This window comes from Pleurodeles waltl, chromosome 6 (genome assembly GCF_031143425.1).
Source record: "Pleurodeles waltl isolate 20211129_DDA chromosome 6, aPleWal1.hap1.20221129, whole genome shotgun sequence".
Lineage (NCBI taxonomy): Eukaryota > Metazoa > Chordata > Amphibia > Caudata > Salamandridae > Pleurodeles > Pleurodeles waltl.
The window spans coordinates 824,459,205-824,483,157 of NC_090445.1; the positions used below are offsets into that span (position 1 = coordinate 824,459,205).

General features: G+C 47.5%; 1 protein-coding gene across 2 annotated transcripts in view; it reads left to right on the forward strand.

The window, feature by feature from the left end:
- The window catches only part of PCGF6 (polycomb group ring finger 6), a 168,364-nt gene that overhangs the window by 28,851 nt on the left and 115,560 nt on the right, over positions 1-23,953 (forward strand). For both annotated transcript variants that reach the window (XM_069239480.1, XM_069239481.1), the window contains exon 5: positions 22,255-22,314. In XM_069239480.1, coding sequence (XP_069095581.1) covers positions 22,255-22,314 — 60 coding nt within the window. The remainder of the gene's footprint in view (positions 1-22,254; positions 22,315-23,953) is intronic.

Genomic DNA, 23,953 nt, shown 5'->3' on the forward strand with positions numbered 1-23,953 from the left:
GCCACACACTGGTTTACAATTTTGAATGGCAATCACTAGCCTGAAAAGGCCTCAGCAGGCACAGTCTAAATCTTTGCTGTTCCTACCTGAAACTGCTGCAGGAAGACTGCAGGCCTGCCACACACCAAGGCCTGCACATTGCTGTCTTCAGTCTTTTTGTTGTCAGTGTCCCACAGACACGTGCTGCACCTCACCCCGCCTGGACAGTCACTCCTCCTGCAATACTGGCTGGCTTCGTCACTCTATCACCAGACTGGTATGCTTTTGGGCACCTAAGGACTGGTTTACAGCTCCTCCATCAAGAGGTCAGACTCGGATGATGTGCCCTCACACCTGGAAAGGTGGCTGTCGGGCAGACACAATCCCTAGTTGCACAGCTGTCCTTGAATACTCTGCTGACCACCTCCTTATTTGGTTATGGAGGAATTGGAACTGGAAAAACAGCTGGAATTGTGTGATCACACTTTTGTTCAGCCAAACCAGAAAAGAAATGTGTATCAACTGTCTACGTTTTCAGAATCAGTTTGAGGTGTTTCTTTTCAAGTGTTCTTTCCAAGCTACTTTCTCTACACAGCCTTTGTGTGTAGTGATTCTTCTCACAGCAGGTTAGTCTCCAGTCTGAAGGCTTGACAAAAAAATGCACAATATGGTGTGAGGTTCTGCACCTGTCTGCAATCAGCCAACTGAAAATTTAATCTAGGAAAGTCAAAAGACTGGCCCTCACATTGGATGACAAAGTCTGAAGGCCAACCCATCACCATTACCCTCTACCAAAAGGTATTGTTTGCGAAGGGTAGTTAGCAACTCTTTGGCTTGTAAAATGCCTAACCGAATTTCTAAAGGAGACCTGTAGGAAGCTGGGTTCTGGTTGCAGTGCCCCTCTACTTTTTGCCTGTTTTTTTATGCAACTTTGACTGACGTGCACTGGGTTCCTGCTAACCGGGTGCCCAGTGCCAGAGTTCCATCCCCAAAACAAGACACCTGGTCAATTGATCCCTAAATGGCCAGGTCCGTTACCACCGCGGCAAGTCCCTAGTAAATGGTACCTCTGGTACTTAGGGCATATGTACTTAGGGCCTGGGTACTGAAGAGGTTCCCTAAGAGTTAGCATAACTTGTCCCACTCTAAGGGACCCAGCACCATCCTCATTCAGACTGCCATCGCAGGTTGCGTGACAAGGTGCTCCCTAAAAGTGAAAAAACAATGGCAAACATGGCACGCAGCCTGTGTGCCATTACCCCTAAACACTGCATGTAGTTTTTGTAAGTCACCTCTACAGCAGGTCTTACATTCCTAAGGCAGAGTGTATCATATTACATGTGTGGACATAGCTGCAAGAGCAGATTTGCTCCTGCCATGTCTTTGTCGATTCTTAGACATAGTAAGTGAACAGGGAAGCCAACCTAAACACATGTGCCGGACACTGGTCAATACAAGATCCCCAGCTACATGATGACTTCACTGAAAATAGGAATGTTTGGTATCAAACGTCTCGTATTGGTAAACCCTCACTGATTCCGTTGATGGATTTATTAATACATGCACCTGGTGGTCAAACTGACTAGATCTAGCCAGCCTGCCACCAACAGACAAGGTTCTGACCCCCAAGGGTAAGAGCCTTTGCTCTCTGGAGGTCAGTTAAAAAGACTTCTCTGTCAGGGGTGTTACACACCTCCTCCCAATAGGATGACCTACAAATCTGCATTCCAAGGCAGGAGGCAGAACTGGCCTTCCTCAGAGGGAGTCGCCAACTCCCCTGTCCCGGGGCCCATCTGACACCTGGACAGGCAGGAAAATTAGCTGTGCAGGAGGTGTGTTGCATTTCCAGGCTACTCATTCCTCTAGGGTGGCCAGTCTGAAGTGAACACAGCCTTAGGAATTATGCCATTTTTTGTGTGGTGGAATTAGGAATTCTTTTACGGGTGATGCACACTCCCCTAAGGAAGTGGTCATCCAGGGGATCTAGTGACCCCAAGAATAAGTAGCCCACTGGCTACTGTTGTAAAGTGCCATTTTTGGATGGTCTCCACCTCCCCCCCACCTTTTGCTACTTTATGCTGTTGATTTTGACCTTTTAGTATACTGAGGCCACATAATCAGATCTCAGAAATTATGCTCTTTCCCTTAAACTGTGTGTCGATTTGCATAGGCCAATTGGCAAGCACTTTGCCACCATTGTAAGTCCCTAATAATTGGTACCAGTGGTACCCAGGGCAAGAGTGGTAAAGGAGTCACTCGGGCTCCAGCACTGATTGTGTCTGCACGAGCAGCCTTCTGCTTGAGTGCGACTCTGCCCACACCAGATGCAGGTTGTCTCTTTATTACCTATAATACAGGTCAGTCACCCCTAAGGCAGGTCTCCTATAGCCCAGGAGGCAGGATTCACAGTACTATGAGTGAGGACTTATAAGCATGAGCATATATTACCCTGTGATAGCAATTAAAACATAATGGCCCTCATTACAACTTTGCCGCCTGCCAAGTTGTAACCGCCGCGCGGCCGCACTTCCGCAGTGGCCATTTCAACATAGTTTCCTCCCGCCGGCCCAGCGGTGATGTCGTCCGCAACACGGGAGCCGTCTCCAAATGGAGCCGGCGGTGTTGCGGCGGCCCAACGGGTGCAGTTGCACCGTCGCGCTTTTCACTGTCTGAAAAGCTCCATAGGGCCGTGGCTGGGGGCCCTGCGACTCCCTTTTCCGCAAAGGCTGGCGGAAGGGGGACTCGTTACAACTGCCGGGACCAACGTGGCGGTAAACCGCCGGTCCCGGCGGTGCGACCACGGCGCTTCCGCCGTGGTCGTAATTCCATGGATTGCACCACTAGCCTGTTGGCAGTGCATCCGTCAAAACAGCGGGTTGTAATGAGGGCCATGGTTACCACTAGTAACCAGCGTTCCATAGAATAACATGGACTGGCACCTGGGCTGATCCCAGCTGTGCAGCTCCGTTATGGCCCAGCCGATCCCTCCCCCACCTGTGTTTGGTATCAAACATCTTGCTTTTTGTGGGTGTGGGGAAAGTGGGCAGAGGGATCCCCTTCTGTGCTCTGATATGTATCTCCTATGTACTGCTATTATCCTTGCCAGAACTGTATTCTGAATGCAGCTTAAGGCGTAACTTTAAATGCAACACGTGGATACCATGTTTTTTAATCTCACTATAATTCGAAATGCCAATAAAAACCTATATACCATTTCTTTTTGCTTTTTAAACCTGAGCATGATGCCTATGCTCAGATTAACTAGCATGTGCCCAGGTGGCACGTTTAGAGGGTGCCCAGCAATCTACCAAGCTCTCTGCTGTTTTGGCTCTCTCGATCCTCTGCTACGCAGTCTGCCTTCCTGTTGATTGTGCTAGCACTTTCACAGGAATGAGACAAAGGGCCTGAGCAGACAGGAGGTCACACCTCCTCTCTCCCGGCTGGTTCGTGCGAAAAGGTAACCAAGGCGGTGAGCCTAAAAGGCTTCACCAGTTCTTGAAATGTAATTACTTGAGCCCTATTGGAGGACAAAGCTCTTTCTGCCCTGTCCAGCCTGAGCAGACGGTAAAATTAGCTATGCAGGAGGCGTACACTGCCAAAAGGTAAGCAACACCTTTAGGATCGGCTACGGGTCAGTGCAGCCAAGGAATGGTTCTGCTATCTTGGAAACACTTAGGTTTAGTGGATTCTGGGTAGGAAAGTGACTCACGTCCAGTGATGGACTGTGCCCTCTTGTGGCACTGAGAGTCACCCTTAGAGTGTCCAGACTGGTAGCACTCTAAACATTTGGGGATGAACTTCCCTAATGCTTTAACAAAATACCCTGGCTTCTTTACAAACCTAAAAGAGGAATGGTATCCACCCCCCCCTTGGGAATTCTTTTGGGGGGCTTTTTGAGAACTCCTTATCTTTAAGTTTTTCTCCCCCTCTTTCTTCTGTTGAGAACCCTGACCACCTTTGTGGGAGTCCCCCCCAGATGCCTTTCTGGACATTCTGGTGCTCACACAGAGGTCTGCCTCCTCAGCAAGCTTCCTGGGGTCAGTCAGCTTACTATCTAACAAGTGCTGGCGCAACTCTGTAAAAGAAATACTCAGCATATGCTCTCTCAGAATCCAGTCATATAACCCCTTGTAATCATCTACTTTGCTGCCCCGCACCCATCCATTCAGTGCCTCACTGGAAAAGTCAAAGAAATCTACCCATGTTTGTGTGGACTGTTTGGTGCTGGCCCTGAACCTCTGACTGTATCCCTCAGGGGTCAGCCCAAACTTGGCAAGTAAAATGGCTTTCTGAAGTGGGTATGTATTTTGATCCTTTGTATCCAGTGTGAGAAGTGTGTCCCTTCCCAGTGCTGGCACATAACTCCACAAAGCTGTACCCCATTGCCCTTCAGGAACCTCATGAGCCCTTAGTGCAACTTCATAAGCAGCTAGCCATTTATCTATGTCATCTCCCACCACAAAACTGGGCACCAAATTTTTGGGTATATGAACCTTCTTTTCTCCAGCAGGTCCTGTTTGTATGCTGCCACCATTACTGCTGGACTCAGACTGTCTCGCCTTGATCTCCAGCTCCTTGATACTCCGTTCATGAGCCAATAATAGTTTCTTCTCAGCCAAGGCTCTCTCAGCTGCAGCTTCAATCTGTTTGGCTGCTCTTTCAGCCTCAGCTTGCTTGGCTTCTCTCTCTGCCCTCCTTTCCTCCTGTTGAGCCTCAATTTTTAGCCTTGCCATTTGCAACTGAAACTCTCTCTCCTCTCTCCTTTCCTCTGCGGTCAGGCTTTGATCAGAGACACTGCTCCCTGGTTTTGCAGGGGGCACAGTTGCAGTGGTAACATCCACTGGTGGCAAAAAATCCTCTGGGGAGCCATCTTCTGGCTCCTCCTCCTCAGCACCCTCCTCTGAATGGGCTTCTGCCCAGGCCCTCAGGGCCTTTTGAAATTCCTCCTTTCTGGAGGCACCTTCGGTTGGTACTCCCATATCCCTGCAGAATCCTTTCAGCTGTTTGACAGTGTATGTCTCCAGCAGGGCTAGGTCACAATCTCCTGTTTGAGACCCAGCCTGAGGCATGTTGAGTGAGGATTTTGGTCAAAAAATTGACAGGAAAAACGAAATTGCAGAAAGAATATAAAAATCAAGTTGACCTTCAACTGTGGGTAGGTAGTGAAATACTTTATGTCACTGCACAAATACAAGTCCTATCCTCACCGCTGATCACCAGTGTTAGAAATGGGGTCTTTGTGTGGCAGTCAGGTTACCCCCTGTCCAAGCAAGGACCCTCACTCTAGTCAGGGTAAGTCACACACCCTCTTGTAGCTTGGCACTGAGCAGTCAGGCTTAACATAGAAGGCAATGTGTAAAGTATTTGTGCAATAAATCATACAATAACACCATATAGCACCACAAAAATACACCACACAGTGTTTAGGAAAATGTATAATATTTATCAGGATATTTGCAGGTCAAAAACGATCAAAGATGCAATAAGAAAATGTAAGGATATAAGTGAAAAGTGATATAAAGTGTCTTAAGTCTTTTAAAAGCAAACAAAGTCTCTTTCAAGCCCAAAGTACCTGGTTTGAGTGATAAAATCTCTGCAAAGGTACGCAGAGGAGGAGAAGTGTGGAAACAAAGGGGTGTGCGTTGATTTCTCAGGCCGCACACGGTCGATGCGTCATTCAGTTTCTATGCATAGACAGCTGGGCGTCGATCTCCGGCGCTCGGTCATGGATCCTCTTCGGGTTGCGGGGTTTTCAGATGCCCCGGGGTCTGTGCGTGGAATCCTGGGCTTGTTGACATGCTCTACGTCGTTCCGGTGGGCAGTGCAGGGAAATTTGTCCCTCACGGCAGGCACGGCGTCGATTTCCCCTCTGGAAGTCGGGCGGAGTCGTCCCAGGTCGGCTGTATGTCGATCTGGTGGGCCGTGCGTCGAAGTTCCGGTCGCACCGCTGGCGTCGCATCGATCTTTTCCTTGCGAAGTCGAGCGGCGGTGTCCCGGTTCAGCGTGGGGTGAATTTTTCACTGCGGAACAGGCTGTGCATCGTTTTTAGCAAGCTGTGCGTCAAATTTTCGCTGCACAAGGAGTCCAGTTGCAAGAGAGAAGTCTTTTTGGTCCTGAGACTTCAGGGAACAGAAGGCAAGCTCTATCCAAGCCCTTGGAGAGCACTTCTTCACCACAGCCAGGGAGCAGCAAGGCAGCAGGGCAACAGCAAGGCAGCAGTCCTTCACAGAAAGCAGTCAGGTGAGTCCTTTGGGCAGCGAGGCAGTTCTTCTTGGCAGGATGCAGGTTCTGGTTACAAGTTTCTTCTCCAAGAAGTGTCTGAGGTGGTAGGGCAGAGGCCCTGTTTTATACCCAAATGTGCCTTTGAAGTGGGGGAGACTTCAAAGAGTGGCTTAGAAGTGCACCATGTCCCCTTTCAGTTCAATCCTGTCTGCCAGGGTCCCAGTAGGGGGGTGTGGCAGTCCTTTGTGTGAGAGCAGGCCCTCCACCCTCCCAGACCAGGAAGACCCATTCAAAATGCAGATGTATGCAAGTGAGGCTGAGTACCCTGCGTTTGGGGTGTGTCTGAGTGAATGCACAAAGAGCTGTCAACTAAACCCAGCCAGACGCGGATTGTAAGGCACAGAAAGATTAAAGTGCAGAGAAATGCTCACTTTCTAAAAGTGGCATTTCTAAAATAGTAATATAAAATCCAACTTCACCAGTCAGCAGGATTTTGTATTACCATTCTGGCCATACTAAATATGACCTTCCTACTTGTAAAGAAATGGCTCCCTGTTGCAGTTACCCCCCACTTTTTGCCTGATACTGATGCTGACTTCACTGAGAAGAGTGCTGGGACCCTGCTAACCAGGCCCCAGCACCAGTGTTCCTTCACCTAAAATGTACCATTGTATCCACAATTGGCACACCCTGGCATTCAGATAAGTCCCTTGTAACTGGTACTTCTAGTACCAAGGGCCCTGATGCCAAGGAAGGTCTCTAAGGGCTGCAGCATGTCTTATGCCACCCTAGAGACCCCTCACTCAGCACAGACACACTGCTTACAAGCCTGTGTGTGCTAGTGAGAACAAAATGAGTAAGTCGACATGGCACTCCCCTCAGGGTGCCATGCCAGCCTCTCACTGCCTATGCAGTATAGGTAAGACACCCCTCTAGCAGGCCTTACAGCCCTAAGGCAGGGTGCACTATACCATAGGTGAGGGTACCAGTGCATGAGCACTGTGCCCCTACAGTGTCTAAACAAAACCTTAGACATTGTAAGTGCAGGGTAGCCATAAGAGTATATGGTCTGGGAGTCTGTCAAACACGAACTCCACAGCACCATAATGGCTACACTGAAAACTGGGAAGTTTGGTATCAAACTTCTCAGCACAATAAATGCACACTGATGCCAGTGTACATTTTATTGTAAAACACACCCCAGAGGGCACCTTAGAGGTGCCCCCTGAAACTTAACCGACTGTCTGTGTAGGCTGACTAGTTCCAGCAGCCTGCCACACCAGAGACATGTTGCTGGCCCCATGGGGAGAGTGCCTTTGTCACTCTGAGGCCAGTAACAAAGCCTGCACTGGGTGGAGATGCGAACACCTCCCCCAGGCAGGAGCTGTAACACCTGGCGGTGAGCCTCAAAGGCTCACCCCTTTGTCACAGCCCAGCAGGGCACTGCAGCTTAGTGGAGTTGCCCGCCCCCTCCGGCCACGGCCCCCACTTTTGGCGGCAAGGCTGGAGGGAACAAAGAAAGCAACAAGGAGGAGTCACTGGCCAGTCAGGACAGCCCCTAAGGTGTCCTGAGCTGAAGTCACTCCAACTTTTAGAAATCCTCCATCTTGCAGATGGAGGATTCCCCCAATAGGGTTAGGACTGTGACCCCCTCCCCTTGGGAGGAGGCACAAAGAGGGTGTACCCACCCTCAGGGCTAGTAGCCATTGGCTACTAACCCCCCAGACCTAAACACGCCCTTAAATTTAGTATTTAAGGGCTACCCTGAACCCTAGAAAATTAGATTCCTGCAACTACAAGAAGAAGGACTGCCTAGCTGAAAACCCCTGCAGAGGAAGACCAGAAGACGACAACTGCCTTGGCTCCAGAAACTCACCGGCCTGTCTCCTGCCTTCCAAAGATCCTGCTCCAGCGACGCCTTCCAAAGGGACCAGCGACCTCGACATCCTCTGAGGACTGCCCCTGCTTCGAAAAGACAAGAAACTCCCGAGGACAGCGGACCTGCTCCAAGAAAAGCTGCAACTTTGTTTCCAGCAACTTTAAAGAACCCTGCAAGCTCCCCGCAAGAAGCGTGAGACTTGCAACACTGCACCCGGCGACCCCGACTCGGCTGGTGGCGATCCAACACCTCAGGAGGGACCCCAGGACTACTCTGATACTGTGAGTACCAAAACCTGTCCCCCCTGAGCCCCCACAGCGCCGCCTGCAGAGGGAATCCCGAGGCTTCCCCTGACCGCGACTCTTTGAACCTAAAGTCCCGACGCCTGGGAGAGACCCTGCACCCGCAGCCCCCAGGACCTGAAGGACCGGACTTTCACTGGAGGAGTGACCCCCAGGAGTCCCTCTCCCTTGATCAAGTGGAGGTTTCCCCGAGGAACCCCCCCCTTGCCTGCCTGCAGCGCTGAAGAGATCCCTAGATCTCCCATTGACTTCCATTACAAACCCGACGCTTGTTGCTACACTGCACCCGGCCGCCCCCGCGCTGCTGAGGGTGAAATTTCTGTGTGGGCTTGTGTCCCCCCCGGTGCCCTACAAAACCCCCCTGGTCTGCCCTCCGAAGACGCGGGTACTTACCTGCAAGCAGACCGGAACCGGGGCACCCCCTTCTCTCCATTCTAGCCTATGTGTTTTGGGCACTCTGCACCTGACCGGCCCTGAGCTGCTGGTGTGGTGACTTTGGGGTTGCTCTGAACCCCCAACGGTGGGCTACCTTGGACCAAGAACTAAGCCCTGTAAGTGTCTTACTTACCTGGTTAACCTAACAAATACTTACCTCCCCTAGGAACTGTGAAAATTGCACTAAGTGTCCACTTTTAAAACAGCTATTTGTGAATAACTTGAAAAGGATACATGCAATTTTGATGATTTGAAGTTCCTAAAGTACTTACCTGCAATACCTTTCGAATGAGATATTACATGTAGAATTTGAACCTGTGGTTCTTAAAATAAACTAAGAAAAGATATTTTTCTATATAAAAAACCTATTGGCTGGATTTGTCTCTGAGTGTGTGTACCTCATTTATTGTCTATGTGTATGTACAACAAATGCTTAACACTACTCCTTGGATAAGCCTACTGCTCGACCACACTACCACAAAATAGAGCATTAGTATTATCTATTTTTACCACTATTTTACCTCTAAGGGGAACCCTTGGACTCTGTGCATGCTATTCCTTACTTTGAAATAGCACATACAGAGCCAACTTCCTACATTGGTGGATCAGCGGTGGGGTACAAGACTTTGCATTTGCTGGACTACTCAGCCAATACCTGATCACACGACAAATTCCAAAATTGTCATTAGAAATTCATTTTTGCAATTTGAAATTTTTCTAAATTCTTAAAAGTCCTGCTAGGGCCTTGTGTGTTAAGTCCCTGTTTAGCATTGTCTTTTAGAGTTTAAAAGTTTGTTAAAGGTTTGAAATTAGATTCTAGAAACAGTTTTAGATTCTTTAAAAAGTCTTCCAACTTTTAGCAAAATAATGTCTGATACAGAGATGAATGTGGTGGAACTCGACACCACACCTTACCTCCATCTTAAGATGAGGGAGCTAAGGTCTCTCTGTAATATAAAGAAAATAACCATTGGCTCCAGACCTACCAAAATTCAGCTCCAGGAGCTGTTGGCAGAGTTTGAAAAAGCCAACCCCTCTGAGGATGACTTCACAGAGGAAGAAATTAGTGACTTGGAGGGCAATTCCCCCCTTCCAGTCCTAAATAGGGAGACCAGGGCCTCCCAAGCCCTGTCTCCAAAAATGATAGTCAGAAATGTTGCTTCCCTCACAGGAGGGTCCAGCATTTCTGAAATCACTGAGGATGCTCTCAGTGAGGATGACCCCCTGTTAGCCAGGATGGTCAAAAGATTGGCTTTGGAAAAGCAGCTCCTAGCCATAGAAAGGGAAAGAAAAGAGATGGGCCTAGGTCCCATCAATGGTGGCAGCAACTTAAATAGGGTCAGAGATTCTCCTGACATCCTAAAAATCCCCAAAGGGATTGTAACAAAATATGAAGATGGTGATGACATCACCAAATGGTTCACAGCTTTTGAGAGGGCTTGTGTAACCAGAAAAGTAAACAGATCTCACTGGGGTGCTCTCCTTTGGGAAATGTTCACTGGAAAGTGTAGGGATAGACTCCTCACACTCTCTGGAAAAGATGCAGAATCTTATGACCTCATGAAGGGTACCCTGATTGAGGGCTTTGGATTCTCCACTGAGGAGTATAGAATTAGATTCAGGGGGGCTCAAAAATCCTCGAGCCAGACCTGGGTTGATTTTGTAGACTACTCAGTAAAAACACTAGATGGTTGGTTAACTGGAAATGAAGTGTGTGACTATGTTGGGCTTTATAATTTGTTTATGAAAGAACACATTTTAAGTAACTGCTTCAATGAAAAGTTGCATCAGTATCTGGTAGACCTAGGTCCAATTTCTCCCCAAGAATTGGGAAAGAAGGCAGACCACTGGGTCAAGACTAGGGTAACCAAAACTTCCACTGGGGGTGACCAAAAGAAAGGGGTTACAAAAACTCCCCAGGAGAAAGTGGGTGACACTAGAAACAAAGAAAAAGAGTCCTCTGTAGGCCCCCAAAAACCAGAACAGGTGGGTGGGCCCCAAGACACAACCCAAAACAAAGGTGGGTACCAGGGTAAGAACTGGGATGCCACTAAGGCATGGTGCCACAACTGTAAACAGTCTGGGCACCACACCAAGGACACTTCTTGTCCCAAAAACAAACCCCAGAACAAGATTCCAGGGGTAACCAGTGTAGCCATGGGAGATGACTCCTCAGATGAGGAGGTCTTCCTAGCCTTCAACTGGAAACAGGGCCCAACAGGTGAGTTGGAGATTCCAGAGGGAAGCAGACACTTCCACCACCTACTGGTGAATGGAATCCCAACCACTGCCCTGAGAGACACTTGTGCCAGTCACACTATTGTGCATGACAGGCTGGTGCTCTCAAACCAGTACATCCCAGGTGAGACTGCCAGGGTAAGAGTTAGCCTAGACAGGGTCACTAAGAGGCCTGTGGCTTTAGTGCCCATAGAAGTGGGTGGCACTCTTAGCTGGAGAAGGGTAGTAGTCAGTACAGACCTCCCCCTTGATTGTCTCCTTGGAAATGACTACCCAGAGGTTAGTCAGAGCCCAAGAGGGGAACTGGTCCAGTGCCAGTCCTCTCCCAAGGATTCTGGAAGTCCTGCCTCTGCAGTAAATGCAAGCAGGCCCCAGAAGAAGAAGAAAAGAAAACAGAGTAGGAAGGGTGGACAACCTTTAGCCAAGGTTACAGCAAGCCAAGGAGATTCTGCTCCAGTAGGGGAGAACTCCAAAAATGGCCCTGATAAAGTCCAACCTGACCCGCAAGAAGTCCTGGCTAGTCAGGCAACTGTTAAACCTGAGTGGGTGGCTCCTCAGCTAACAGAAGAAAGAGTGGAAGAAGGGTGTTTACTACAAGATGTGGTAACCCCCCACTCTAATACAGCAGACAGGCAACCTGAACCCAAAGAGGCCTGTAACTTAGCCCCTTCCCTTTTAGGTGAAGAGCTAAAGGTGTGGTTCTGGGCACTGACAGCTGTCAGTGGCCTCTGCTGGGTGTTAGCCTTTATGGCTGCACTATCCTTAGCATGGTGGTCTGACCCCATGCCAAATAGCAAGTTAGGCCCCCTGACCCTATTAGTCATGGTGGGGTTACTCCAGCTCTGGGTAACCTCTCTGGGTAAGCTAGGGGTAACCCTGGCCAAGATAAGGTTAGCAGAGGTGGATACCTCTAAGACCAAAATAGAAAGAATGGGTGGAGACATTGAAGAGGCAGACAAGAGGCAATTCAGACTAGGTCCTATCACTGTGGAAGTAGGTCAGTTCCCCAAAGGGAATGACCTGAACAGAAGGATGTAAGGCAGAGTAGGCCCTGCAACTAACCAGCCTATTTCTCCTACTCTTCCTCGCCTGACAGACTAGGAAGACTCTCCCAGCTTGGGCTGAGTCTCCTGGCCTGTGGGCTGGGGGGGGCTTGTGTAAAGAAATGGCTCCCTGTTGCAGTTACCCCCCACTTTTTGCCTGATACTGATGCTGACTTGACTGAGAAGAGTGCTGGGACCCTGCTAACCAGGCCCCAGCACCAGTGTTCCTTCACCTAAAATGTACCATTGTATCCACAATTGGCACACCCTGGCATTCAGATAAGTCCCTTGTAACTGGTACTTCTAGTACCAAGGGCCCTGATGCCAAGGAAGGTCTCTAAGGGCTGCAGCATGTCTTATGCCACCCTAGAGACCCCTCACTCAGCACAGACACACTGCTTACAAGCCTGTGTGTGCTAGTGAGAACAAAATGAGTAAGTCGACATGGCACTCCCCTCAGGGTGCCATGCCAGCCTCTCACTGCCTATGCAGTATAGGTAAGACACCCCTCTAGCAGGCCTTACAGCCCTAAGGCAGGGTGCACTATACCATAGGTGAGGGTACCAGTGCATGAGCACTGTGCCCCTACAGTGTCTAAACAAAACCTTAGACATTGTAAGTGCAGGGTAGCCATAAGAGTATATGGTCTGGGAGTCTGTCAAACACGAACTCCACAGCACCATAATGGCTACACTGAAAACTGGGAAGTTTGGTATCAAACTTCTCAGCACAATAAATGCACACTGATGCCAGTGTACATTTTATTGCAAAACACACCCCAGAGGGCACCTTAGAGGTGCCCCCTGAAACTTAACCGACTGTCTGTGTAGGCTGACTAGTTCCAGCAGCCTGCCACACCAGAGACATGTTGCTGGCCCCATGGGGAGAGTGCCTTTGTCACTCTGAGGCCAGTAACAAAGCCTGCACTGGGTGGAGATGCGAACACCTCCCCCAGGCAGGAGCTGTAACACCTGGCGGTGAGCCTCAAAGGCTCACCCCTTTGTCACAGCCCAGCAGGGCACTGCAGCTTAGTGGAGTTGCCCGCCCCCTCCGGCCACGGCCCCCACTTTTGGCGGCAAGGCTGGAGGGAACAAAGAAAGCAACAAGGAGGAGTCACTGGCCAGTCAGGACAGCCCCTAAGGTGTCCTGAGCTGAAGTGACTCCAACTTTTAGAAATCCTCCATCTTGCAGATGGAGGATTCCCCCAATAGGGTTAGGACTGTGACCCCCTCCCCTTGGGAGGAGGCACAAAGAGGGTGTACCCACCCTCAGGGCTAGTAGCCATTGGCTACTAACCCCCCAGACCTAAACACGCCCTTAAATTTAGTATTTAAGGGCTACCCTGAACCCTAGAAAATTAGATTCCTGCAACTACAAGAAGAAGGACTGCCTAGCTGAAAACCCCTGCAGAGGAAGACCAGAAGACGACAACTGCCTTGGCTCCAGAAACTCACCGGCCTGTCTCCTGCCTTCCAAAGATCCTGCTCCAGCGACGCCTTCCAAAGGGACCAGCGACCTCGACATCCTCTGAGGACTGCCCCTGCTTCGAAAAGACAAGAAACTCCCGAGGACAGCGGACCTGCTCCAAGAAAAGCTGCAACTTTGTTTCCAGCAACTTTAAAGAACCCTGCAAGCTCCCCGCAAGAAGCGTGAGACTTGCAACACTGCACCCGGCGACCCCGACTCGGCTGGTGGCGATCCAACACCTCAGGAGGGACCCCAGGACTACTCTGATACTGTGAGTACCAAAACCTGTCCCCCCTGAGCCCCCACAGCGCCGCCTGCAGAGGGAATCCCGAGGCTTCCCCTGACCGCGACTCTTTGAACCTAAAGTCCCGACGCCTGGGAGAGACCCTGCACCCGCAGCCCCCAGGACCTGAAGGACCGGACTTTCACTGGAGGAGTGACCCCCAGGAGTCCCTCTCCCTTGATCAAGTGGAGGTTTCCCCGAGGAACCCCCCCCTTGCCTGCCTGCAGCGCTGAAGAGATCCCTAGATCTCCCATTGACTTCCATTACGAACCCGACGCTTGTTGCTACACTGCACCCGGCCGCCCCGCGCTGCTGAGGGTGAAATTTCTGTGTGGGCTTGTGTCCCCCCCGGTGCCCTACAAAACCCCCCTGGTCTGCCCTCCGAAGACGCGGGTACTTACCTGCAAGCAGACCGGAACCGGGGCACCCCCTTCTCTCCATTCTAGCCTATGTGTTTTGGGCACCACTTTGAACTCTGCACCTGACCGGCCCTGAGCTGCTGGTGTGGTGACTTTGGGGTTGCTCTGAACCCCCAACGGTGGGCTACCTTGGACCAAGAACTAAGCCCTGTAAGTGTCTTACTTACCTGGTTAACCTAACAAATACTTACCTCCCCTAGGAACTGTGAAAATTGCACTAAGTGTCCACTTTTAAAACAGCTATTTGTGAATAACTTGAAAAGGATACATGCAATTTTGATGATTTGAAGTTCCTAAAGTACTTACCTGCAATACCTTTCGAATGAGATATTACATGTAGAATTTGAACCTGTGGTTCTTAAAATAAACTAAGAAAAGATATTTTTCTATATAAAAAACCTATTGGCTGGATTTGTCTCTGAGTGTGTGTACCTCATTTATTGTCTATGTGTATGTACAACAAATGCTTAACACTACTCCTTGGATAAGCCTACTGCTCGACCACACTACCACAAAATAGAGCATTAGTATTATCTATTTTTACCACTATTTTACCTCTAAGGGGAACCCTTGGACTCTGTGCATGCTATTCCTTACTTTGAAATAGCACATACAGAGCCAACTTCCTACACTACTCCTTTCAGATCAGCAGCTACCACTTCAATAATGTATGAGTGCAGCCCCAATGTTAGCCTATGAAGGGAGCTAAAACTAATTCGGGAGTTTATCACTACCAGGACATGTAAACTACACAGGTACATGTCCTGCCTTTTACCCACACAGCACCCTGCTCTAGGGGTTACTTAGGGCACACCTTAGGGGTGACATATGTAGAAAAATGGGAGTTTTAGGCTTGGCAAGTACTTTTAAATGCCAAGTCGAAGTGGCAGTGAAACTGCACACACAGGCCTTGCAAAGGCAGGCCTGAGACAAGGTTAAGGGGCTACTTAAGTGGGTGGCACAACCAGTGCTGCAGGCCCACTAGTAGTATTCAATCTACAGGCCATGGGCACATACAGTGCACATTACTAGGAACTTATAGTTAAATTAAATAGTCCAATTGGGTATGATCCAATGTTACCATGTTTAGAGGGAGATAGCATATTCACTTTAGCACTGGTTAGCAGTGGTAAAGTGCGCAGAGTCTTAAAACCAGCAAAAACAGTGTTCAAAAAGTGGAGGGAGGCAGGCAAAAAGTTAGGGGTGACAGGCCTAACAAGGAGCATTAAAACATCCTTGTCAAACTCCTGTGGAAAAAGAAAACCCATCTGAGTATTCCCCATTTAGGCCACGCTGTACCATAGCTTTTAAGTTTAAATGACGATAATGCTCAAAATGCAATGTCTGCTTCAACTCCCAACCAGTTAAAATGTGCCAAAACTTGGTTCCGATAACTGAGTTAAAGGCAGAGATGAGGTCCATACAGATCAAATGTAGAGAAACCATCAGGTGCCACTGTCTATGTACAAATCGAGAGATTCAGACTTAAGCACTGTAGTAGTGTGCCCAAACCCATCCTAAATCCATACTTGTGTCCATGAGAATGTTACTATTGCGGGTCCAAGTCTATAATCGCTCTATAATGAATCTACCAACCATTTTCACTATAGAGCCTACAAGAGATACTGGGCTATAACAGCATGGATTACTCTTGTCACATTTCTTATATACTGGTAAAATTATGGTGTGGGACCATGTCCTGGATAAGTGTAACTGACTGCCTGTGTTTAACACTCTACTAACAACTAGAACCCACAGATGTTGGGCCACAGTCATGCCTAAAAAGATCGATAGGTACCTAATCACCACTGATGCTTTATCTGAAGGGCTGTCTGTAACTGACTTAGTGGCCTCAGCTACACTCACAACTAGTCTAACCCTAACTCTAGATGTCCCCACCATGTCTTCACCTATTACAGAGCCGCAGATAACCTTGAAGTGGACAACCCACGTATCCACAGAAACAAAATGATCTCGACATGCCTCTTTGCCAGTATCAAAAACTGCCCATTTATTATCTGCCGGAAATGATGCTCATCCTCAGTGCCAGAAGTTCTTCTGAGACATTTTCCCTAATTGTTGCTTTCCCTGTAGCAAGTGTTCTTAAAGGATTTTCTCAGAGGCACAACCTTCCTTTTTATTAAAGGATGCGTCTAAATGTAAAACAGAGCAGAATTTAGAGCATGATCCATCAAATAATTTTTGCTTCCAACCTGGTTTAAAATTGCTCTATTTCGTAACCAAAGGCTCTCTAACGTAAATATGAAGTGCAAGAAATATGTGACTCTTGCATATTCCAGAACCAACTCCAATATCTCATTTATTGGAAAGGCTATCCTCTTAGTGAATGTTCTTGGGAATTTACTTCTTCTGTTCACGCCCCACTTTTATCCTTCGTTTTTTTTTTTCTATATCCGCACAAACCTGGGGCTCCGGGGGTGAACTTACTGTTGCGGCATGAGCCGAGCATTCGGCTTGGGGCGCGGCCGCGATCTGTGGTGGTCGGGTGTGCTGCGCCCCCTGCTGTACTCTATTTTCTCACTCGAGTCCCCAAATTGGGCATGGGGCCTTTGCGAGTTTTGGGTGCAACGCGCCCTCACTATTTCCTTGGGCACCTTCCCCCACACCCCTCACTTACCTGGTCAGCTATCCCTTTTTCCTTCCTTCTTTTCTTTTTCTTCCTTAGTTCTTTCTTCTTCCCAGCATGCCTTCTTTTTCCCTGCATGCGTTAGGAACCTTTTTCAACATGGTGGCTTTTCTCTATATGTTCCTATGTTTCGTTCCCAAGCCAATATGGTGACTATCTACTTCGTGTTGGTCATTTCCTGTTCTTGGGTATATAAGGTGAGTGATTCTTGTTCTCCTTGCGCTGCAACACTTCCTTTGGTGGTGATCTTCGCTCCTGCTACTTTTTGCCAGTTATATTTTTTCTCGCCTGTTCCAGCTTCTTTCAGTATTATTCTTCCTGTTGGAAGACTTACCTTTTTACTTCTGTTTTGTTCCAGGGAGTTCCTGCCTAGAGGTTTTTCCCTTTTGGGTTTTTTCCTCTGGGACTCCTTCAGGAAGGCACGGACTGCTTTTGGCGTTCTTCCGTCAGCAGCACCGTGACTACCAGAAAGGCAGAACCTGCAAAAATCAAGACCTCTCTGCAGTTCCAGTGGGCCAAAGACATAAACTACGAGTAGCCCATGACACACATATGCATTAGAAAGAACACAGCTTCAGTCCCGATCCTATTTGCATTACGTATGTGGAGGGAAAGGGCCCAGGACAACTACTGCCAGCAACTCAGGTCATGATAGAGACACGGATCAGGGCTAGCAGGTGTATCAGATGGGCGAATAGAATCACCTGAGAGACCCCACTCTGGATAGGAGAGAGATTTAAGGAAATTGGGAAGCTGAGGGGATTTTGAACCTGATATTTAATAGGTATATCTAAAATTGGCGATTTCCCAGAAGACAGCGGTTTAACACCTTTCAGCTCCCTTCAATGTGACTACCAATTACAAAGCAACATTTTTTTTTCAAATATATGCAACTCAGTCACGCGTGGAGTGCAGAAGGTCTGGAAGTTTCTAACATACCTGAATATGCGCAACTGGATGGTAGGCTGCTCATGGGAGAGACAGAGGGAAAAACAATCAATATTAACATCCCTGACTCCCTGAAGAAACTGAGGCGAAAATGGGAAAGTGAAGTGGGGGAATTGGATGACAAGGATTGGGAGTCAGCGTTAATGCATTCTAGGGAGGTGGCAATTAAATTGAGGCTGCGACTTATTCAGTTCAAAATTTTACACCGGGATTACTATATCAGTCATGTCCGATTACACAAGATTGGGAGGGCCTGACTGCCTGCGATGTAGAAATGATAGAGGGTTTTTCTTTCATACCATTTGGAAGTGCCCTACCCTACAAATATATTGGCAAACAATACTGGCGGAACTGGCTATAATTGTAGGGGTGTGCCTCCCACTTGAGCCAAAGTGTGTCCTTCTTGACATACCCACATACATAGACATCCCACGCGCCAAGCTCCTTTTTAGTAACTTGGGCCTGGTGGTGGCAAAGAGGGACATAGCAAAACCCTGAGGTACTAAAGGAGTGAAGGGCAGGAATAGACCTATACATGGAGACTGAAAAGGTTACTTATTAAAGCAGACGGTGACCACATAGATTGGATGAAATACTATAACCTGAAATCAGTGGACAATGGCAATGTGACCTCTCCAAGCCACACAGTGTTTTGATTTTTGCACCTTGTTGTACTTGTATGAACACTTGTTGCATACATGACTGCACCTCAGTTAAAATCTGTGAAAGTTGTAAATGATGACATTGTGTTTCTGCTCTTCTGTTCCAAATTGCTAATGTTTATCTGTGCAAGTTTGTGTGCCTTTTCTGCTTGTATAAAAAGTAAAATTAAAATATAAAAAAAAAAAAGAAAAGAATTGTGTCCTTTACCAAGGGATACCAAAGAGAGAGTGGGTTCGTGTTTTGAATGTAGCTATAAAATGCATCTGTGATTCTCCTAGACTTCAATAATCATGTTTCATGTATCCCAGGAAGAACCATTACTAATGGTTACTTTCTCTTTTAAACTGTGTGTAATAATTGTTAATTCTGTATGTGCCACATTCTTTGTATACACTATATTCAATATTCGTTATAGACTATGTGTAAGGAAATGCCTCCTTGGCATGGTTACCCCCTAACTTTTTGCCTTTGCTGATGCTAAGTTATGATTTGAAAGTGTGCTGGGACCCTGCTAACCAGGCCCCAGCACCAGTGATTTTTCCCTAAACTGTACCTTTGTCTCCACAATTGGCACAACCCTGACACTCAGGTAAGTCCCTTGTAACTGGTACCCCTGGTACCAAGGGCCCTGATGCCAGGGAAGGTCTCTAAGGGCTGCAGTGTGTCTTATGCCACCCTGGGGACCCCTGACCAGGCACATGCACACTGCCTCACAGCTTGTGTGTGCTGGTGGGAAGAAAATGACTAAGTCGATATGGCACTCCCCTCAGAGTGCCATTCCAACCTCACACTGCCTGCGGCATAGGTAGGTCAACCCTCTAGCAGGCCTTACAGCCTTAAGGCAGGATGCACGATACCACAGGTGAGGGCATATGTGCAAGAGCACTATGCCCCTACAGTGTCTAAGCAAAACCTTAGACATTGTAAGTGCAGGGTAGCCATAAGAGTATATGGTCTGGGAGTTTGTCAAACACGAACTCCACAGTTCCATAATGGCTACACTGAAAACTGGGAAGTTTGGTATCTAACTTCTCAGCACAATAAATGCACACTGATGCCAGTGTGCAATTTATTGTAACATACACCCAGAGGGCATCTTAGAGTTGTCCCCTGAATACCTACCTGACCTCTAGTACAGGCTGACCAGTTTCTGCCAGCCTGCCACACACCAGACATGTTGCTGGCCACATGGGGAGAGTGCCTTTGTCACTCTGTGGCCAGGACCAAAGCCTGTACTGGGTGGAGGTGTTTCTCACCTCCCCTGCACGAACTGTAACACCTGAAAGGCTCACCCCTTTTGTTACAGCGCCCCAGGGCATCCCAGCTAGTGGAGATGCCCGCCCCTCTGGCCTCTGCCCCCACTTTTGGCGGCAAGGCTGGAGGAGATAATGAGAAAAACAAGGAGGAGTCTCCCACCAGTCAAGACAGCCCCTAAGGTGTCCTTTAGCTGAGGTGACCCCTGCCTTGAGAAATCCTCCATCTTGAGTTTGGAGGATTCCCCCAATAGGATTAGGGATGTGCCCCCTCCCCACAGGGAGGAGGCACAAAGAGGGTGTAGCCACCGTCAAGGACAGTAGCTATTGGCTACTGCCCTGCCAGACCTAAACACACCCCTAAATTCACTATTTAGGGGCTCCCCAGATCCCAGGAAATCAGATTCCTGCAACCTGAAGAAACCACAAGGAGTGCTGACCTACAAGCCTGCAGAGAAGGAGGAAGACGACAACTGCTTTGGCCCCAGCCCTACCGGCCTGTCTTCAACTTCGAAAACCTGCTCCAGCGACGCATCCAACAGGGACCAGCGACCTCTGAAGCCTCAGAGGACTGCCCTGGACTAAAGGACCAAGAAACCCCTGTGAACAGCGGCCCTGTTCAAAACCAGCTACTTCTTTGCAACAAAGAAGCAACTTTTCAAGACTGCACGTTTCCCACCAGAAGCATGAGACTTCACACTCTGCACCCGACGCCCCCGGCTCGAGATCCAGAGAACAAACACCTCAGGGAGGACTCCCCAGCGACTGCGAGCCCGTGAGTAACCAGAGACGTCCCCCCCTGAGCCCCCACAGCATCGCCTGCAGAGAGAATACAGAGGCTCCCCCTGACCGCGACTGTCTGTAACCAGGGAGCCGACACCTGGAACCAACACTGCACCCGCATCCCCCAGGACCTGAAGGAACCGAACCTCAGCGCAGGAGTGACCCCCAGGCAACCCTCTGCCTTGCCCAGGTGGTGGCTGTCCCGAGAAGCCCCCCCTGTGCCTGCCTGCACCGCTAGAGTGACCCCCGGGTCCCTCCATTGTTTCCGACCTGTAACCTGACGCCTGCTTTGCACACTGCACCCGGCAGCCCCTGTGCCGCTGAGGGTGTGTTTTGTGTGCCTACTTGTGCCCCCTCCCCCCCCAGTGCTCTACAAAACGCCCCCTGGTCTGCCCCCCGAGGACGCAGGTACTTACCTGCTGGCAGACTGGAACCGGAGCACCCCTGTTCTCCATAGGCGCCTAAGTGTTTTGGGCACCTCTTTGACCTCTGCACCTGACCGGCCCTTAGCTGCTGGTGTGGTATCTTTGGGGTTGCCTTGAACCCCCAACGGTGGGCTGCCTATGTTTTACTTACCTCCTAATCTAACCTTTACTTACCCAGCCCCCAGGAACTGTTGATTTTTGCACTGTTTCCACTTTGAAAATAGCTTGTTGCCATTTTTACAAAGACTGTACATGATAGTGTTTTCATTCAAAGTTCCCGACGTATCTAAGTGAAGTGCCCTACATTTAAAGTTTTTTATGTAAATCTTGAACCTGTGGTTCTTAAAATAAACTAAGAAAATATATTTTTCAATATAAAAACCTATTGGCCTGGAGTAAGCCTTTGAGTGTGTGTTCTTCATTTATTGCCTGTGTGTGTACAACAAATGCTTAACACTACCCTCTGATAAGCCTACTGCTCGACCACACTACCACAAAATAGAGCATTAGAATTATCTACTTTTGCCCCTATCTTAGCTCTAAGGGGAACCCTTGGACTCTGTGCATACTATTTCTTCCTTTGAAATAGTATAAACAGAGCCAACTTCCTACACTATGCATCTGTAGAATTTTGAATTAATTTTATTCATTGCATGATATGAACAGTGTAGCATTTTTGACAGAGAAATGTATCAATAATGCAGATTTTTCGTCCTCAATGAGCCCCATGTTTGGTAGGGAGCATTACAAACCAAGATTATGTTTATGGATCAGCTTCATGGTCTTTAATGCTATGCTTGACGCTGCCACTCTGGTCACTCTTATGAATCCCTCAGCAAATAATTTTGTCTTCTTGTTTTTCCTGGTGGCTGACTGCCACTACCAGTATTTTCAAATTGCGTTCTGAGCATTCTGCAAAAAATAAACAAATACTCAAATACATAAGTTTGCTCTTAAAAGTTCCTGAAGGTGGCCAAAAAAGTAGACATAGGGTATACAGTGTTGTGTAGATGTAGGGTATAATTTTTTTCATTGGGGTGATGCAAAACAAATTGTAAGGCCTTTATACAATTTATTGAAAAAGCAGAACGAGCTTTCTTTGATAAATTACCATTTAGTAAGTTCTGTTTGCACTTTCTGTGCGACAGTCCTTTCTAGCATGCATGTTATCTGTATGTTACTGAAGTGTTTTGACTTTGTGAAACATTATGTACTCTATATTGGAAATGACATAGTTGATAAACAATTTTCATTTTCGTTTATTTCAGAAGAGAAAAATCTAATTCATGCGTTCTATAAAGAGAGAGGACTAGAAGTGCCAAAGCCTGGTAAATGGATCAGTGTGTGTCATTGTGGAAGGATGGCACACAGTAATACTACAAACATTCATTTTATGTGAAAGAAAAAATTATGTATCGTGTATATTTAGAATCGATCTGCATTTCCCTATGTTGTCAATTCACCTAACTCATAGGAATTGTAAAAATTACCTCACGCACTATCTAATCACAATGGTATCAAGGTAATTATATCACACCGTATTCAACCCTAATGAAAGGTGATTCTTCATATCTGAAGTATCCATTTCTCAAAGCTTACACATGAAGTATGCTAAGCTGAAACGCATATTTATTTTACATAACTAGTGATCAAACTGAACAAAGGTTGCATCTAACAATATAACGGCTGTGAATTACCACCTTCCCCTTCTCTTACACCTCAAATTTCTAAAAACCTCTTCTCATTCATTGTCAGCCTTTTACATTTTTATAAGTTTTTTGTTCTATGTGGACCCTGCTTCTATCTTCGGTAAGAATCCGGTATCACCGTAAACTGTCAACATCCCTGTAGCTCCTCTTAGCCACTGAGATCTTGTTTCTAAATATTGAGATATAAGACCATATTCCCAAACATTATTCACTCTTCCCCCTCTACCATCAGATTTCCTTTCCTATTTCTGGTGACAGAAATGGTTACAGAGGACTACTACATTTTTCCATTAATTTCTGTAGGGAAATTTACAGAAAACTATTTTGTGCAGACCTATTTGTACTGTGTAGTTGCTGTGTGTTGTTTAAATGGCAGTGGTATTCTTTATGGTGCCAGTTTGACTGTTCATGCCTTAAGTCTTTACCCATTAGAAACTCATCAACTTCTGATGGTGGTTTTGTGATTTCTGATTGTTGAGGAGTTTACAGATTATTCCTTCGTACTCTATATTCATCATATAGGGGCCTTCTGCATCCTGTAAAGTTGGAAGGTAAATGGAAATTACTGCTGGCCATGATGCTGGCATATGTTGCCTCTCACCAGACAGCGAGGTCTGCACATAAATACATGTAAAAGTTTCACTTGTAAGATGTTTCATCTTGTTGTTCTTAAGGTAATGGATATAGGCAAGATGGAGGGGCTATTATTAGTTCCTTCTTTGGATGGTGAGCTAAGACTGTTATCAAGGTTATCCCCCTCACGGAAATATTCTCCTCTGAACGAGAAAAGCTGTGTATAAAAATATGGGAATAAATCTGACCCCGTTTGTATGACTACATAAACTGGAATGCACCAAAACAGTACTTCATATAAATTCCAGGAATCTTAGCGAGAACATTGTATTTCGTAAGGTGCCAGTATACATGTTTGTCTCTCAGTTCTGGTCACCAGAGAACTGTCATCCTACCAGATACTCAAAGGAATTAGCAAAGAAGAGAGATCCTTAACAACTTAAACCTTTAAAAAAGGCGTGTAGCTTTTATATTTTTGGCATACGAACTGTAGAAAGTGTAAAAGTTGATGTTGTAGATCATGATCATTTTTTTTTTTGCCTATTATATGTATGACTGTCATAGAGAGGATCTATATTTTTACGTCTGATTCTAAATCTGGTTACTTACTGTTGTGATGTAGCAACAGTTGATACCCAAACTTAATGCCTAGTGTTGCTGTCATAAGGTCCTTCTAGGCCATGCT